At 45.9% G+C, this 19,739-nt stretch overlaps 1 protein-coding gene across 1 annotated transcript in view; it reads right to left on the bottom strand.

The window, feature by feature from the left end:
• TOX2 (TOX high mobility group box family member 2) overlaps positions 1 to 19,739 on the bottom strand; it is a 119,912-nt gene that overhangs the window by 35,635 nt on the left and 64,538 nt on the right. Inside the window, exon 3 of the mRNA XM_088538744.1 lies at positions 13,722 to 13,967. Coding sequence (XP_088394870.1) covers positions 13,722 to 13,967 — 246 coding nt within the window. The remainder of the gene's footprint in view (positions 1 to 13,721; positions 13,968 to 19,739) is intronic.

The following is a 19,739-nucleotide window of genomic DNA, read 5'->3' as shown; positions in this document are numbered from 1 at the left end:
ATGTCAGTGCCAGCGCACCGCTTTACGGCGATGCCATCTGTCAAGTAACTCCAGTCCCCAAAAGAGAGAGGAGCACATTATCTCCCAGCGCTCCTCACCTCTCCCTGAGATGTGATGAATGCAGCAGCCTGAGATCCAACAAGACCAGCTGGACACAAGTGCTCTCCTCTGCTCTGCAGACCCGAGGGCACCGTCCGAGCTGGCCGTCAGGCCTCGGACATGGCTGGTTCAGTGGAGGCAGAAGGATCTAGGCATCCTGGTATCCCTCCTGATTTGTCTTCTCTCCAGCAAGTCTCCAGATAAGCTTTTAGGCTTGGGGGAGCTACAGTTCTCTCTATACACAGAGACCTCATGAAGGCTCCAAGGTGCTGGGACTTGCACACACACTTGCTTAAGCCCAGCGTGGGAAAGTTTGGATTTATGGGCTTCCTGGATGCATCGCAAAACCCTGCTCTTAGGGGGCTTCTTCAGGAGGTGGAGAAGATGCTCCATCCATGGAAGGAACTGCAATGACCTCTGGAGAGGTTTGCTGGGACAGCATTTGCTCAGCACAGTAAATACAAGAGTGTTTTTCTTCCCACAAAACAGCTATTAGGTCCCTTCTTGCAGAGAAAAGAATCTGTTTTCTATGAAAAGCTTCGTACAAAACATGTCAAATAGAGAAGAAAGCTACCTATCACCAGGACGATTTTCACGACAACTCAATTCCAGATTTGAAACATGGCCACTGCAACTCACAGCTCCCTGAGCAGCCACTGCCACGAGCCTCAAATGGGGTCTTTGCAGCAGCAAACGGCTGGGTTAGATCAGTGGAAAAATGTCCCATCTTTGATTGTGTTTTGTAGGTTTTCTCCCAAACTCAGAAAACCCCACAGTGGTGCCACCGGGGTCAAGAAGCCCGTGAGTGATCTCTGCTGAGGCTTGGGGATTGGGACTTCTATTTACTCATCAAATAATTTTTAAAGGAAAATTTAAAGCTGCTTATAGGAGATGAATGTGACAAACTTTTATCACTGTCATGAACAGGCTTTGCAGGAGCAGGCAATATTTCTGAAACAGCTGTAGGCATATGAGAGAGGAAACGCAGCAGCATGCAGAATGGGGACTCATGCTCGTAGGAAGTGACTTGATCTCACTTGTCCCGGCTTCCCCATACATGAAAGTAAAATAACCAGGCTTATTCCCCTATTGCAGCCTCCTTGAGATGGGTCAAGAGTGAAAAGATTCCCAAAGCTTGCGACAATCTACACCTGGAATGTCCCGAGATGCAGAGAATTCGGGAATGACAAATACATTAACTGGGAAGAAAGGGTTACTTTACAATTGGAAATTAATGCACTGTATTTTGAATTAACATGTGGGATAATTAAAACCATCTTTCCAATGAATTTATTATTGGATATACAAAGCTAATTAAAAATTCTCTGTTGCTTAATCCCTTGCAGTTTGCTAATGCAGCATTGAAATCTCTTTGGCCACACTTATTTAAATTATTCATTAGGCGCAGCAACAGTTGTGAACTCTAATTTAAATTGGCATCTCATGAATATTCAATTAGTACAATAAACACTGGGATGTTTTTGCTGCACGTGGCTCGATAGTTTGTGCTCCAGCCTGTGTTTACACATTCGTATTAACTCTTCGGAAAGGTGCCACCTCTTTATGTCACCTATTACAATGAGAAGCAAAATTCCCACTCATGAATATTTGTGCCATTGTGACGAGACAGCAATGCAATTAGGTGATGCTTCCAAAGCCATAATTAAGATTGCGTGGGTATATGCTTTTCCTCTGAATCTGGGGACCCGTGTGCTTTCCAGGCCAACTACTTTGCCTCCCCAAACTAGCTCCCAGCAACCCCAAAATCCCCGTGCGAACGGGACCTCAGGCACTGCCACAGCCTCACCAGCAGCGCTGGCTCTTTGGCTGCAGATGCAAATATTTACCCTGCACTCTCCAGCCCCTGGATCAGCCAAACCTGGTAAATAAAATGCAACTGTAAATCAAAATCCTGCATGCAGGGGATTGACAGCATTTTGCAGCGACAGAATGCCCCTTTTCAATGGGGCATTTTTAGCAGCAGTACTGAAAAATAATTATTTAGTAGCTATATAATTCAATGAAGTTTTCTATTTTAACAATCAACTTCTTCCTTTAAAAGTGCAGTCTCACTCTGAAAACAGACCGTAAGGACATCATGGTGGGACTCCTGCACTGGCGGCTTTTCGGCAGCGCTGTATTACACCTACATCGTTTCTGAATTAAAATATCCCCTCTAAGTGCCATCCTTGCAAGCAGAGCCTGCTTGCCTGCTTGCCTGCTGCTGCGATGCAGCATCCCGGGGGCACCTTGAGGGGCAGAGCTTCCGTATGCAGCCCAGGGCTGCAAAACCCCTCCAGAATCAGGCAAATATTTAGTGTTCAGATGCATTTGAGCACTGCATAAGTTTGGCTGCAGCTACACACAGCAGAGTGTAAGCCACTTCCTTTGCCCTACATGGGGGAAAGGCAATAAAACATGGTCACAAGTTAGGTTTATTTTTCAAGCAAACACCTGTTGGAGCCACTTTTGATTGTGCTGGTTTGATTTCCTAGAGGATGCCATCTCCGGGCTCTGTTTTAGGAGCTAATCTGATTAGCAAGTGGATGAACCAGAAGACCAAAGGCCAAGTGGTTTATCACAACGAGGGATTCTCTTGATCATTGGGATAAATAAGAGATGCTCTGATGCTTCTAGTAGTCTGAGGTGAAGGCAGTGCTGCAGTGGGAATTAGGCTGGAAGATCTCTCGCTCACTTCTCAGCTCTGTCACAGACTTTTGCATTGCCCCAGGCAAATTATTGTCCACCATGTTCCCTTGGAAGGCATTCACATGGTTCCTTCCTCTGACACTCGCTTTGTGTTGCTTTTTGTAAGTGTGCTTTCACCACAGGTCTCGAAATCCTGCATGGCCTTTGCTTGAGAGCATCAGAATTCGGTTCCTCATCAGGTAGGTGGTAAATTTTAGCATTTCAGTGAATTCCTTGAGTTGTAGGGGTGCCCTGTGGGCGGCTTTTATTGTCTCCAGAGGTCAATGACACCGGGACAAGGGTGCCTAAGCACAGTAGAGACCCAGGAACTACCATCTCCTCCAAAGCACTTTGCATTCCTTTTTTCTTCCCTGGTTTGGCATCCCTTAATTAATGCTTCATTGCTGGCCTTCCTCTCTTCACCTCTGCCATTATTTCTAGTGACATAAAGCACGCGACTGCTGTGCGTGGTTCATAGAATCACAGAATCACAGAATGCTTAAGGTTGGAAGGGATCTCTAGAGGTCATCCAGTCCAACCCCTGCACATGCAGGGTCACCTAGAGCACGTTGCACAGGACCGCGTCCAAGTGGGTTTTGAAGATCTTCAGAGAAGGAGACTCCACAACCTCTCTGGGCAGCCTGTTCCAGTGCTCTGTCACCCTCACTGTTAAATTTTTCCTTAAGTTCATGCGGAACTTTTGGTGCTTCAGTTTGTGGCCATTACCTCTAGTCCTGCCAGTGGCCACCAGTGAAAAGAGGCCAGCACCATCCTCCTCACTGCCTCCCTTGAGGTACTTCTAGACACTGCTCAGGTCCCCTCTCAGCCTTCTCTTCTCCAGGCTGAACAGGCCCAGCTCCCTCAGCCTCTCCTCGTAGGGCAGATGTTCCAGGCCCCTGATCATCCTTGTGGCCCTGCGCTGGACTCTCTCCAGCAGCTCCACATCCCTCTTGTACTGTGGGGCCCAGAACTGGACACAATACTCCAGATGTGGCCTCACCAGGGCTGAGTAGAGGGGCAGGATCCCCTCCCTCGACCTGCTGGAGACGCTCTTCCTAATGCACCCCAGGATCCCATTGGCCTTCTTGGCCACAAGGGCACACTGCTCCCTCATGGTCAAGTTGTCGTCCACCATGACACCCAGGTCTCTCTCTGCAGAGCTGCTCTCCAGAAGGTCGGTCCCCAGCCTGTACTAGTATATGGGGTTATTCCTCCCCAGGTGCAGAACCTTGCACTTGGCCTTGTTGAATTGCATGAGGTTTTTCACCGCCCAGTTGTCCAGTCTGTCCAGGTCCCTCTGGATGGCAGCGCAGCCCTCTGGGGTATCAGCTACTCCTCCCAGCTTGGTATCATCAGCAAACTTGCTGAGGGAGCACTGAGGGTTCTCTTGATCCTGTTGCTCCCCATCTTAGGGTCAGGGTTACTCTTAGGGTAAGCTAAGGGTTGTATACCCATTGGGCTTCTCCACAAATTTGTGAGTGATACCTTGGCTTGAACCACAAGGCTCTTGCTAGAATAAATACTGCATTTTTGCCAGTATTTCTTCAAGCTATTTCTCACCCACTGCAGCTGGCGTCTTGCTTCAACCTTGCGGCAGAAAAGAGGAAATGATGACACTGTGTTGATGATGCCTCTCTTTTTTGATCCATGAATAATTTTCCTTGCCACTGCAGCAGCTCTCCCAGAATGCTAAGAGCAGCCACATCAGCTGGGCCCTGGCACTCCTGGTGATGCCAACACGCAAGTCAGATGCGCTTCTCATTGTGCTGTCGTACCCTGGCCTCTTCTGTGTCTGCAAAAAGGACTAAGTTGCTTGGGCTTGCACAAACTCTCCACCATAATTCAGCAAGCCTTGTAATTATATTCATGTAAATTGGAAATTGTCTCTTGGCTTTGCTTAGCCCAAAGATTTGAACAATTGTCATTGGTAGAGCCTGCGATCCAGCAGTCTTAAGTGAGATGGGCCATCACTGCTGGTGTCCTCTTTCAGTCCTGCAAGACCTTACAGCTTCTCAGGCCTGGGAGACCAATTGCAACCAGGGTCACCCCCATCCCAGAGACAGGATCGACAGAGCAGGACAACTAGTCCATTGACAAAGACAAGTCTGGCAGACGGCAGAAAGAGGAAAAAGAGACCAGGACACTTCTGATCCATGGAAGAAATTGCTTCTTACCATCTCAGCAAGCATCAGGTTTTTATAGGCATAGACAAATGTTTCCTTCTAAGATTCTTGCTCAAGTTCTTTGGATTGATGCAAAGTTCAAGACCCCACCATTTCCTCCGCAGACATAAATGAATGAACGTATTCACATGACTGATGCCATCTGCTAGGGTGTCTTGCAGCATGCACTGGCCCCAGAAGGCTACCCACTGGGCAGTTCTGTATCTCCACCTTGTATGTCTCCAGAAGATACCATCTCCCTGCAAACACACTGTTCCATATGTGGCTAATACATCTGGGGCTGAACTGCAGCATTAAGGTGCAGGGTAGGCACTTGGTTAGGCTCAACCCATCAGAAATACAAGCTGAAGTCAGGAAACTGTCTTTGATATTCAACTGTAGGACCTTGTCCTACTACTTTGCCTTTGCCGCTGATGTTTGCAAGGGGATGGTACACTGAGGAACAACACTTCTTGCAACAAACATGCAGTGCTACCATGTATGGAACTGACATTTCAGGTGAAGTGTTTGCAAATTGCAGCTATCTCTATCCCTTCAGCACATTCTACTGTTCATCCTACAACATCAATTTCCACGTGCTCAGGATTAAAATTGTTTGTCCACTACAGGATGTCGCTTCCAGGGTTAACTACTGATTGGAGTGCTATTTGCAGTGTTTTTAACAAAATGGTTAGGATCCTTGCTTAGTATTTTTTCTACTCATGACTCAACACTGACACTGCTCTGTACTTGGCAATCTTATTCTTGGCTTTGGCTGGAAAGCCTGTTTTTTTTTTTTTCTTCATAAATATTCTTTTTTCTAAAGACTCTGTAAACTCGTCAGATTCTCCAGGAAGAAGAGTGCTGTCTATAATCTATGCTTTTGAACTCATCTCCATGAGAGCAGGAGATGTCTCCTTCCCTCTACCTCCATGTTCTTGGCCTCTTTGTCTTTGAATTCACCTACATTTCTATTCAAAACTACCAGATGCCCTCAGTTGTCCCTGAAATGGGCTGTTTAGACATTGTGGTATGCAGGTTTAGAACAAGAGGTTCATTGGTGCTGCCCTTTTTCAATGTAATCAGCGCTGCTGCCCTCAAACACACTGGCTGCCACCTGCCCTTCTATCAGGTGCTGTGGGCTCCTGGTATTGCTCCATGTTATTTTGTTGATCAAGGCACTATTTTGGAAAATGTACATATTTAACAGCAAAGAAAACCTGTTAAATCACATTAAATATTTGGGCATCCATTCAGTGATAGATACAAGGAAGAAGTTGAAGGTTTCTTGGAGAAACTATTAAATCCAGTCTTTCTTGAGCTAATTCTGTTTTCCACAACTCTGGCTCCGCAAAAGCCAACCTACAGCTGCTTGGCAAGACCGACAAGGCTGAGAAACATGCTCACAGTATACAGAAAGCCCTAAAGTCTGCTTGCAATATGTACTGATTTTAACGATCCATGTTTTTTAGATTACAGTAGATTATGGACTACAAAGTAACCATCTAGCTACAGCATTATAGTTAACCATCTATTTTTTTCCCTGATGAACTTTTAAGGTAAGCTATAACTGAAGTCCAGGTGTTACTATTCATGATTTGCCATGGCAATGGAGTGTGCCAGGTGATTGAGTGAGCACTAAAATGTTATTGACCACTTCCTTGCACTGTTTATTTTAATGATTTTATGGCCCATACAACAAAAGCACTGCAAAAATATAAAGATAACAGAAAGAAATCTAAAATTATTGAAAGGGACACCATTCTTGACTCTTCATTTGTGATCTGGAGAGCAGCCAGAGAAGCTGCTCTGTTTTCCCATACACCTCGTCCAAGGTCAGCTGAATAATGGAGTTCAGCATCACCCAGAGAACCCAGGAGCAAAAATCTGGTTGTAATAACTAAAACCTTTGACCATTCATGGGAAACGGTAAAAATCAACATGAAATTCATGGGCACTGCCACTTACAGAGCAGTGCAGTACTTGTCTATGAATGGCTCAAATAAATCAGCATGGCTGAATTGCTGCTGACTGCACTAAATTCATTGTACTATGACTTTTCTACTTCAGCACAAAAGCAGAGCAAAAGGAAATGAGGAAAACTGTCACTCAAGAGAATTCTAGTTCCAATGAACCATTATGGAGGATGAAATCCAAATTTTCATAGAGAACTCAATTTAGTCCTGGAGTTTTTGAGGCGTATGACCCAGAGCATGAAATCAAACATTGGGATTTGCATGGAATACATTTTTCCTGTGCAGACTTGAAGCTGTTAATGTACAACAGCAACATGCTGTTTGGAAAGACAGCCTAAAACGGATTTGTTTTTATTTTCTCAAATTCTGCAGAATTTCACATCAGGAATATGCTGTTAAATAACATTTCATCCATTCTCTGGGAGCAGAAAGGGCCAGGGAAAATCACTCTGGTTTGTCCAGTACCTTTCAGCACCCCACTTGCTTGACCTTTTACTGTCCCACGGAGAATCTTCTACCGACTGCTTAACAACACAGATCTGCACTTCAGGACAAATCCGCACTAGGTTAGCAGAGGAAATGTTTACAGAGCCACGTTGCTGTGCTGCACACGCACGCACCATATAAATCAGCTGCGCTAACTCTCCCGCTTGGCATTAATGCAATAGCCTCATCAGGGCATAATACGCAATACTGAACTTTGGCTCCCGTCCCTTCAGGGATTGGGTTTCTGCCTTGTAAAACAGCTCAGCAGAGCCACAGATGCTAAATTATAAAAGAAGGAAGCTCCAAATCAGCTGTACGCCGCCTGGGACAAAAATCTTTGTGATCTGCCTTGCAAATTCCCTGACACGATTTGCACAGCTCTCCAGCACTCCGCAAGTCAAGCCTTTGCTTTTCTGGCAGGTTTCCGAGTCTGTTTTTTTTTTTTTTTTTTTCCTGTCTTGGCTTCTGCTCTTTAGATTTCACCTTGCTGAGATGCTCTGGAGATGCTGTAAAGCATCCAACTGCTGCCACCATGGGCTGACCTTCTCCTGGGCAAATGGAGCATTGCAGGAGCGGGGCCACCCACTGGTGGCAGAAGCTGGGCTATGCCCTGCTCCATCCCTGGGGCCAAGGCAGAGGAACTTGTCTAGCCACCTTGGCATACCTGCCAGGACACCAAAACCAAGACAAGAGCTCAACTTGACCTGCTAGAACAATGAGGCCTGGGTTTTGCAAGGGGTGGCAGTGGCCGCAGAGCGAGGAACATGTTGTGGTAATTCCCCTTTCACCTCTTTCCACACCTGGGCGGTCTCAGTCAGGACTCACCTCGAAAGGCAGAAGGTTTCAGTGCAGGTGAGCATGCAACCTCCGTCCTCCTCGTAACACTAAGCCGTAACGCTAAGGCTGGAGCAAGCAGAGAGCCCTAGGATGGAGCCCCACATGAGAATGTGCCCAAATCTCCCTCTTCATGCCCAGGTAAAAAGCATCCAAGCTTTGGGTGCAAAGCGGAACTACAGAATTAGCTAGGGTGAACAAAGCCACATGTTAGACTCTAAAGAAACTCCCTTCCAAATTGCTAGGTATTTTTCCAAAGCCTGGAAACTTAATAGACTCATTTGCAAGAATTGTTAACATGGGAAAAATACATTTTTTAACCGCATTTTTAACTTAAAGCAGAAAAACAGCTGAAAGGACTTTTTTGTTTCCTGAAAAGAGAAAATATCATCCTGCAGAGATGCATAGCATAGGAAAAAAATATTCACGAGGTGAAAACTAGGCTAATAGTATATCTTCACACATACCCAGACAAACGCACATTTTCAAATCAAAATCAGTTTTTAGAAAAGGTCCATTCAACACTTCAAACATATTTACTCTGAATACTTCCAGTTATGTGATCCTGTCTGAAAATCTCCTTCATGCTGCATTCATCTTATCAGGTAGTGCAATTCACAGATTTATTTTCCACTATATTTTTAATTTATATCATGTTTTATTTATACTACTGTCTCTTATGAAACCCCAAATTTCCAAACTGACACGCGCATTACAGACATAAAGTAGGCCTCTTATTATCAACACAGCAAAGGAGACAAAAAAATGACAGAAATAAATCTTGGGTTTTATGTCAGCGAGACGCTCTGCAAAGTAAGTGACATTTCTCAGCAATACAAATTGTACATTAAAAGATAATTTTCTGAACATGATACCAGCTCCAGAGTGCAGCACCATTACGCAAAGTAATATCGAGGCTGCGCTTTAGCGGTGCTGCTTTTACGTTGCCTTGCCCTGGCATTGAGATCACATCAAGGCCTGTGAGTAGATTTAGGAGTGATTAAGTTTACTGTGTGCAAAAGCCAGTTACTTGGCAAACTGTCAGCACTGCGTAATTGATATTTTAATTACACTGCTAATACGCCCATGCTGTTCGCCACGCGCCTCCTCGGCAGCGCTGCACCAGCAGCGCGTTTCCAGCTCCGATTAGTGCTCCGAGGAAGTTTGCATTTAAAACTGGCATCATTTTGAGATGCTAGCAGCATGAAGCCCGTTGCTTTGCCTGTCTCCCACAGCCACTGCATGGATATTTTATGGCTGATAAGGGGGGTCCTTCCCCGGAGCGACTGTCCTGGAGCTCTCAGTGTGGTTCCCAACACCAAAGCTGCAGGCATGGCTGCCAAAACATCATGGAGTGACTGCACAGACACCCCGAGCACGAACCATCCGCTTAAACACAAATCCCATTTACTCTCTGACCAGGGACCTGCTCTCCCAGCTCTCTACTTGGAGTGAAGTTGTAGGGCAACGCGCTGAAGCTCAGGGCAAGCAAGGGGCTCCCAAACGAACACGCTGGCACATACGTGGAGCTGGAGACACGGGGCTGCTGCAAAATTAACCTGGCAAGTAGGTGGGGCGAGCGCCTTTAAATGCGCCCGCAAAGGTAAAATAATGTTCATTAAAAATAGAAAAACAACTGGAAAAATATCCTTTGTATTCAACTTCACACTCGTACATCATAATGTTCCAGTAAAAGCCCATTTTCCCTTGAGATAATAAAAGAATTGAATTTTTCCTTATCGGTCATCTATTTTTCTAGCTAAAGCTATTACTCCCTCTCTGCAGTTGCTAGGCAACAAGAAATATTAATAGCAGCTTTTATTAGCTTAGCTTTAGCAGTGGAGTACCAGAATGAGAAAATGGAAAACATAAATGTGTTACATAAATCTTTCAACCTTTCAGGGTTTGTGTTAGTCTCTGTTTTCATAATGATTTATTGAAGTGATGGTTCATTTATGAGAAAAAGGAGTGTGAAATAAGAAAACGGAACATTACCCTGAAGGACTGTTTGAAAATAAATAATTATAGGAGGTGAAGAAAAGCTGTTTAAAACCATTTTTCTGAGTTTTATAAAATTTAAAAAGACATATTTCTTTCATTTATTGCCTCTGAGAAAAACACTAGCAAAGAATTGCGAACGGGGCCCTGCTTAATACAAAGAGCCCTTCACGGACGCTTGTGTTATTTCTGTTTTCTACCCAGGGCCCATGGTTGGGAGCTTAGTTTTTAAAGACTGAAGCATTAATAAGCATAAAGTCAAATTAGCAGAAATCCTAAAGCTCGCGGCACAAAACTGACGGTGCAAATTCCCCCCGTGCAAAAATGGGGACTTTGCCGAGTCTTGGCTACAGGTGGCTCCTGTAGCTTTGGAGCGTGGCGCAGCCTGGATGCACCTTCCTTGGTGGGTCTGAGCATTGATTAAGGCCCTCAGTGCAAAAACGAGCTGAGCAGGAGGGGGCCTTTGGCAGCCCCCAGCAAACGGGTACCCTCCGTCTTTGAGCACGGGCCACCGAAACATTTTGAGTTTTTGGGATCTCAATCTTTCCCCCGGTAAACGATGTGGGAAGCCCATGGAAAATAATAACTTGTAGCTGTAATTAAAGATGGCATTGCAGCACACAGATAGCCTCCACGGGTGAGCAGAAATTTGGCATTTTTGCACTGTGGATGTGCTTTGCCAGTGCAGCCTTCTGCCCGGGCCTCAAAACCTCTGATCCTTACAGCAGGCAAACTCTTTTTCTTTCCAAGGAGGAAAAATTCACTTTTCTCTCCTCTCTGATCATCTTTTTTTCTTGCCTAAATATTCCAACCTCTCAGAGAAAATCTCACTTTTCCCATTTTCCTCCCTGTTTTTCTCCTTTCCTGCCATGCTTCCTCTTTCCCTGCTCTTCCCTGCCCTCCCTGCAAAAATGACAGTGAAGAAAATCCTCAGTCATATTAAGATTTTTCAGTTAGCTTCTTGTCACAAGCACCAGACCCATCCACCCCTCCCCAAAGCACCAGTCCCAACTCCTCCCTCTGCTCCATTGCCCTCCTAAAACCACCTGCTCTGCTGTCTCGTCCCCTCCTGCTCGCTCCATCTCCCTTCACCCTGTCTCCAGTGCCTGAAAAGTTCCCTGCACGCCCTAAAACCTGATGGAAAACACAGCTTTTCCTGGTTTGCGGTGGACATTTCTGTGGATGGCTTACACTTGCCCTGCTTTGGATTCATCTGTACGCTGGAAGCAATGCTTTCCTTCCTGGCAGTGACATCAGGAGGGTTAGTGATGTGATGGTTAGTGTGATGATGTCCTAGTGACGGTAGAGTTAGCGTGATGATGTCCTAGGATAAGCCAAAGAGGACAGAGCAACCTAAATGCATGTTGTCCATACTCATTTCTGAGCTGCAGAGGGAAATTGCCACCTGCATTGCCCTCCAGGATTCCTGCCTGCTGCCTTTCCAGAAGCCCTAGGTTGGTCATAAGGACACCTTAAAAACTCCCAAGCCTCTAGCTAGTGTTTTAGAGGCAAGGTCTAACCAATGACTAAACATGTTACCCTGAATTGCTTGTCATTAACATTTCTCACCACTTTCAAACCAAAAGTGTCGACAGCCAAGGCAAGAAATAGCTGTGTATGCAAAAAGCAGCACAAGCTACAGAGAACAGTGGAGCAAGGCAAGACTCTTGCAGTCACATCTGCAACGTTGCTCCTGGAGCAGAGGCAAAACCGCCTCCTCCTCCTCCTCCCCACCTGCATGGGGCTCGCTTTCCAGCCTGCTCTCCATCCCCATCTACCTGGCAATGAATCCTCGCTCTTTGGAAGTGTTTGCAAACAAGTCCCTTCCTTGATCTGAAGGCTTCCTGCTACAAACCCACCCGAGTGGGGGCATGGGGAAGCCTGTAGCACTCAGTCTGCCTGGCAAAGCCATGGGCAGCATCCCCAAAATGAGCCCATCTCTCCTGGAAAAAAAAGGAAAAAACATTGATTTTGACCTGAAATTCCTACTGTTCTCTCCTTGATCTACTTGCCTTTCTGCCAGGAGCTTTGTTAGAAATGAGACCTTTGCAATTCGCTATCAGCTGGAAAATTCAGGGTTCACCTGATTTTTTATTTTAGTGTAAAGGGGCAAACAAATCTTAATCTCTCTGTTCTACATTTACAGCCCACTAAGCCCCCTTCTTATCTTCTCCGGCTCAGTCCTGATTTATTATCACAACGCTGCACTTGTAAAACAGTACCATAAACTAAGAAAGAGAATATTTGCCAAGGACTACTCTAAAATAAATTATTTCCAACGTATGGAAGCTGCTTAATAAATCCCACTATTCCTGTTTCTTTAGGTATTTTAGAAAAGGATTTATAAGTGCTATATCACCCCTCAAAAATGAGGAAATCAACACAGGATAAAATTATCTTGTTATGAAAATAGGGGTCAGGAAATGCGGTTGTGCTTTAAATTAAACTAGGGAAAATATTTCATCTGAAATTGACTCTTTTTGCCTCAGAAATGAATGTTTTAATCACCTAAGAACCTAAAAGCTATCATGGAGACCTAAGTAATATTTAATTTCATAGAAATAAGCCTGTGTTCAATATTGATGGGAAGAACATGATATTTTTCTTAAACACACTAACGGCAAAACTTGGAGGGGCATCAAGACTTTAGAAAGCCTCAGGATTTTCCTAGACTACGAGACAGTATCCCATTTAAATATTTAAGTCTCGCTACCTTTCAGACTGCTATCTCTTCCGGCAATCAACACCAACTGTCCTTTCACTCATGCAGTTGTAGAGTTGCAGCAAGCTATTCAAGTTAAATTGGCTCAGTTTGATATTGATGCCTTCCAACAACACCCATGAAAATCAATGATCTCAGAAAGAAACAATATAGCAAACTAACCATAGAGCTAAAGCTGCTAAAGAGGAAAATATTATTAAACAGCTGCAGCATTAATTCGATACTGCTCATGTCAAGCCAGGTCTTTCCTTAGTGCTTCTGGCACACAAGTGTCCAAAGGCCTAATTAGGCCCAAAGTGTCTTCCCAGATCTGCATTTTAATTTGTTATCCCTCTGTTATTTATTCCTCTTGAAAAGTCATTTGAAACCTCTGAGGGTATCACCTTCCCAAGGCATGGCCAGAAGACAATTTAAGTTTGTGAGCACGAGGAGGGAGCTCATTGACCTTGACACTGGGAGGAAGGCTCATGCCAGAGTCACATTGTCCCCCGTCCTGAAGGCAACTTGAGGATTGAAAAGGCTTGGGAAGACACCAGATTTGAGACATAAAGTTACCAGGGAGAGCAGGACCACACGGAGGATGGCAATGATGCCACCCAATGGACTTGGGAGTGCAGCGATACAGGGCCAAGCCACCTGCTTCATCAGCCCCCAGCTGGAAAGAGTTGGTCATTAATACTCTAAAGTCAATCAATTCATAATGCTAACAGGGACTGCTGTGTTCACATGAAAGGCAGTGGTGGGGAAAGTTCTCACCGTTGGTAGCTGGCTGGAAAGAAGATGCCCCTCCTGGCTGAGCATGTTGGACACCATGATGGCTGGAAGGTCCATGTTCTGGTAGGGGTATGCTGGTATCAGACTGTTTGGAGGCAGGCCGTGGCACAGGGAATGATATCCAGATTCGTGGTCCACCAAGTGAAGGAGGGAAGGGTCCGGGAGATTAGGGGGCGTTATGGGAGGGATTTCATAGTCTTCATTATTCTCGTTCTGGCTGTTGTATGTCTAAAATGAAAAAAAAAAAAACACACATTTCACAATGTGTTACTGCCTTGTTGCTTCAGCAAAGGGAAATGATTATTTGTGCAATTATTATTAAACATTATAATGCTAAATCATGTGCCAGTAAAAACACTTATTTTAAAAAGACATCTCCTCCCTGTGACATGAGTAAGTCGCAGTTACGTAGCAGCTGTAAGTGCAGTAGCGCTGCTCCACCAGGCAACACCACAGTACTTGGGGATGAAGTGCCTGTTGGATCCCCACAAACTCCAGCACACAGCTACAACCAGGGAGAGAGATTTGCAAGCACAGCCATGCCATTTGCTAAACTCCTTTGAAGAAGCCTTGCGAGACAGCATCGCTCTCAGGGATCCATCCTTACTTAAACTCCTGTCCACATCCAGCTGGGACGAGCATCCCCACCGATGCTGCCGCAAGGAGATGACAAACATGCAGACATGCTGGTCCCACTTCCCATGCTGTCTGGTGGTTTGTTTACTTTTAAGTGTTCCAATTTGTATTTAAAAAAAGAATATGTCATTGCACCTGTACTTTTGTTTTCACTGGAGACCAAAATGTATTTGCCTCCTAATGTACGTGTGAATCTATCCCAAATCATCAATTATGAAAGCAGAATATGATGAGTCTCTGGCAGGGAAAGCTTACACTAAATGCCTACTGTTTCACATATTATTATAGCAGATGAAATTCTGATTAGCCATAGCATTATACCCATGGGTTTTAAGCTAAATTTTTCAGATCACCCAGTTTCATGGACGGATTTTGTCTTAATACTCGATTTCAGAGCAAAACCCCAGATGTGTGCAAAACCAGTAAACACTGCAGGCTTTATTAATCTATTGCCCAAGACCTAGCTCCAATTCACACACTCCATCCCCTAGATGTCAGGGAAAGGAAAAAAAAATCCTAATAAAATAAAATAAGAAGTGTATTTAACTGGGACTCTGTATGAGAAGCAGCGGGGAGTTGGAATGGTGGCTCATCCTCTGTGAAGTTGAACTCCCTTTCCTTCCTCTCTCCTGTTGTCCCACCATACAGGGAGAAGGAACAGGGAGAAGAGGATGCCCTGCACACCCGCCCCTACCTGACATTCCCCAGTTTTGGAATACAATCACACCGAAACATAAGAACGGAGTCGTGCTGTGATGGCTCGGTATCAACAGCCATTGTACTGGGAACTTGAGCTGGGCGACTTTTGTAGGCAGCTTCTCTCTAGGATTGGCATTATAGTGGAAAGCAGGGGGGGATGAGAGGCTGAACACAACAGCAGACAGAGAGATCCTGATTAAGAAGTCTAGTAGTTAAGTTTTCATTTGGGCTACGCATGTAGAGGTAGAACGATTCTTTCCCGCTTGTTTAAGAGGATTTCATTGCATGGCATGCAAAGCTGGATTTAAATAAATCATTGAAGAGCAAACTTGTTCTGCCGACTGCTTTATTTTGGTATCAGGCATATAAGCAAGTGGCTTTGCCGTGCTTAACTAAATTATGTAAAACCCACTCAAAGTTTCCCAAAGCTCTCTTCAAAAGTACAAGTTTTCTTGCATTACTGCAGAACAGCTCCTCACCAAAGGGGTTTGAGGCGGTTTTGCACAGCAAGCAAAAACCTTGTCACCCTCCCAGTATGTTCCTGCCTCTGCTTCACTCAGCTTGGGGGAGAAAAAAAGAAAAAGAAGATCAGTTTAAATGACAATGCTTTGCAAGGAGCTCCACTCTTGTGCAGACATATCAAAATTGCAAAGCTGTACGCAAACAGAATCAGATTAGACAATATCCAAGCAACACCATCAGCCCCAGCGCCCCAAGCTCTCACCCTGCATCATCACCACCAATTTTCCAAAGTAAGTTGTGGCTATTTGCTGGAAAACATAAGGAGGGAGATGGGGCACAGAGATTTTCACTCGGGAGGATGGGACCAGCCACTGATCTCTTGGTGGTCGCTTGGCCATCGACACTCCTGGGATGACGGAGCCGTCCCTGCAAAGGGTGGCCCAAAGTCATCCCAAGTCCTCTGCCAGCAACCCTCAGTGACCCTGCTCGCCACCATATGGGCCACCCTGCGGATTGTATTTCCCATCCTTATGCTAATTGGAATTAAATTAAACAGCCAATTATACATTATGAGGATACATTACAAATTAGATTAGTGAGCTGGCCTGAATCCGTTCATCCCACCAGGACTCCAAGCACAAGTGCATGGAGAAGCTTTGCTAAAAGGCTGCCCGCTATGGTGCACAGAAAAAAAATACAAAAAACTACAAGATCTAGGATTTTCCACTGTCAAATAGATGACAGTTGTTGAGACTACACATTATTCCTCTTCAAATTAAAACACTGAAATGAGCTAAAACAACAAGCCTTATCTCTCAGCAGATGCAACCAACCTCCAACAGCATCAAAACGTTATTAAAATATATTTTTTTCCTTCCTGAAAACCCAGCTTAAACATGTTCCTGCACCCCAGTGACCAGGTTCACCTTGGCCTGCTCGCAGGTCCAGGAGTAGGGGCTGGAGAAGCTGTTTGAGGTATTCACCCCTACCCGCCTTACCCTGCACGCTGGGCCACAGTCCTCGCCGTGGCACTCATTGGTTCAACCGGTGCTCCCCACACACCAACAGCTCCTCCAGCCATGGGCTCCTGTCCAGTGCTGCACTCAGCTCAGGGGACAGTGCAACAAGCTCTGCCAAGCTATGCCAAGGCTCCCCAGGCTTCCTGTACCCACTAACTGTTTTCGGGAGTTGGAAAGCGCCAGGCTCTTGAGCAGTCACCTGTGCCAGATCTGCAGGCGACCCCAGTAACTCACAAGGTGAGGTGAGTGGGAAAGATGCAATGGCTCAAACCCCAGAGAAGCTTGAGAAGGATGACGGGCAAGAGGTGAGTCTAAAAAATGGTGAGGTGCTGGAAAGAGCAAATTTCTGAGAGCAGGATGATACAGAATGGATGACAACACAGCACAGGCTCTGTATGATGCCCCATGGACAGCTGAGCTACCTGAGAATGATGAAGGGGGACATGAGCTCCTACCTCTTTCACGCGTGTTCAAGCAACAGCAGCATGCACACACTGAGCAAAGCACTGTTGACAAGGACTCAGGCATCCTGTGGACCCATTTCCATGCACGTTTGATGGTGCAGAAAAAGCACGAGTTGCAGACAAAGAGCGCCCAGGTCAGCAACGGAGCTGAATTGACTGAGTGGATGGAGAGAGAGACAATGGAGGAATGGAGGAACGGAGATGCTGAGAAGCGGAGAGCTGCTGAGGAGCTCTTGCAGCGAGTCTGGTTGTCCTCAGTATCCCAAGCATGAGAACCCTGTGCTTTATATACGGTAAAAATGGACTGCTTTTTCTATATCTGCATAAGCACTTCAATTATAAGCATATCAAATCCATAAGCATCTTCTTCACATGACCATAAGAAGCCTCTGAAAATGACCACAAGTCAACGTGGTCAATGAGGACTTCTCACTCCAGCCTGCTAAAACGTGAAGATGAGCGAGCTGGAGACAGTGCTGGGCGTTTTCACTGCCAAGGTAAATGCAAATGTCCCCCACTGCTGTAATGCACCCAACAAAAGAGCTCGCTTCTGCTGCTTGTACCTCAACCCGGCCTCAGATGACATCAATGGGATATGCAGGGACAGAAATGAGGAAGCTGGTTCCCAGCTTTCACTTTGATCACTTTGAGGTACTGGGCCAGATTTCAACTTCCGCTGGGGTGTACATGGGGCACAAACGTTACTCTGCATTTGCATGAAGCATCCCTGAAGAACTGCTCTGCTGTTCTGGATATAGGAAGCTCCTACAAGAGAGGGATCTTATGCAGAGATTCCTACTTCTTGGGAAAGGAGAGGGCATTGGGGTGTCCTTGGCACAGCACAGACATGCGCGGATGGCTCAGCTGGCGTCGCGTCCTTGCAGACTCTGTGCAGCCAAACTCAAACCCACACTCCTACCCCTGCTGAAGTGGTTACTCCACTTTTCCCTCCCGCTCCACACCTCCTTTTGAACTGCAAATAAAGCCAAGCCCTGGCAGCTTCAGGCAGCCACCTAGTAACAAAAACACTTGGTCAAACCATGGGCACAGGCCCAAGGAAGCACTGCCAGAAGCATCAGCACGAGAAGGGCTATTCTTGGGCCTGCCCGCAGCCAGGTGGCTGCACGTAGCTGATAGCTGGGCTGGAATGAAGGGACAGCCAGATGCCTTAATGCAGCAGCGCTCTCGAGGGACCGTCTGCGACTTGGCCGAGGCCGTAAACATAGCCGTACTTTAAAAGATGCTAAGGACTCGCAGTGCAGGTGATCCGGGAGGGAATGACAACTTTGGAGCACATCAACAAATGAAGTCTTTTGCCTTCTACTTTTCCCGCTTGGAAGGGGAGGGAAGCACTGTGCTGCTTTATAAAACACTCTCTCCATCCGGCCAGCACCATCTCCCTTCTGTGCCTTGCTATTAATCATAAAAGACGTGACTTGACCAAAGACCTGTGAAACTGTTCTTCGAAACATGGCAAACATCCAGTGACCCAAATTCTCCACTGAGTCATGTTCTGTGCGATTATCTGCCCGGATCCAGGACTTCCACTCAAACATTGATTCACAGAAATAGTATTCACACTCGGAAGGAGAGATTTGCAGGTAAATATTTGCCCTGTCAAATAACATTCAATAATAAATATGGGCCTAAGAAAGAAAAAATATTCCCATGAAGGTGCAAAGAAATATGTAGACTGCTGTGACCCATCCCACCCTAATCATCCAGATGACGCACAGCACCATGGTCTCCGAACCCTTCCTCATCCACTAGCAAGCTCTATGCTGCAGCTCCAAGCCAGAGCTTACTGCTGTAGAAACGTGCTATTTCAGAGATTAAACAGGTCTAGGCAGACCAAAGCTAGTCTAGAAAATCTGCAAAATGAGGAAAATTGCTATTTGTGAGGTTGAGCACCATTACTGAGGGCCACAGCTGGTGCCTGGACAGAAACAGGGCAACAGCTTATTGTCCTGGTCTCTATTAACAGTGCAGAAGATGCAGGAGTTATGACGGTCTCATGCTGTTTCCTCAGCAGGATTGAAATGGTAACAGTGCTTTGGAGGCGCTGGCCCAGCTCTGGAGCTCATTTTGGACTCCATCTCCCACCAGCCATTCAGGGTCCCAAGGTATTTCCCACCTCTTGCCCCGATCCAGCTGCAGCCTGCAAACCCCCCAGGAAAATCAGCAGATTAAAAGTCCCAGAGGGTGCCCCTTGCTACTCCTTGGGCACCTCATCCCAGAGCAGAGGTGCCAGGGATCTGCTTTAGCACTGGGACTTCAGGAGCCCCGTGCCTAGAAGTGATGCAGCGCTGATTTTCCCCATCTGCAGCACTGTTTTGTTTTAGGAACAGCAATTGACTGGCCTCACCTTTGCCCATGGAGATCCAGCGTGGGGACTGCAAGGCCAATGAATTACTTAAGGTAGAGCAGGATAAATACTGGAGAGAAGTATTTATGCACAGTCACATGCAATCTGCAAATTGCCTCTGAAGTGTTCCCAGCCCCTTTTACAAATATTTTCACCACAAGTATTCAATAGAAGAGTTGCGTGGCTTGGTTTTGTCCACTCTCCTACAGATGCATAGCCTGTGCAGGCACAGAATCACAGGGCTTCAAGTATCTGAGCTTTCTGGGGGCCTTTAACCAAATTTGACAGTGGGAGGGAAGTCTCTGCTTTCTACAGATTTAATAAAATCATGTTCTAAAATTCCACTGAAGCCAGC

This window comes from Tinamus guttatus, unplaced genomic scaffold (assembly GCF_059628265.1).
Source record: "Tinamus guttatus ecotype Peru unplaced genomic scaffold, ASM5962826v1 Tinamus_guttatus_pri_ptg001150l, whole genome shotgun sequence".
Classification (NCBI taxonomy): Eukaryota; Metazoa; Chordata; class Aves; order Tinamiformes; family Tinamidae; genus Tinamus; species Tinamus guttatus.
This window is presented reverse-complemented; position numbering and strand designations above follow the sequence as displayed.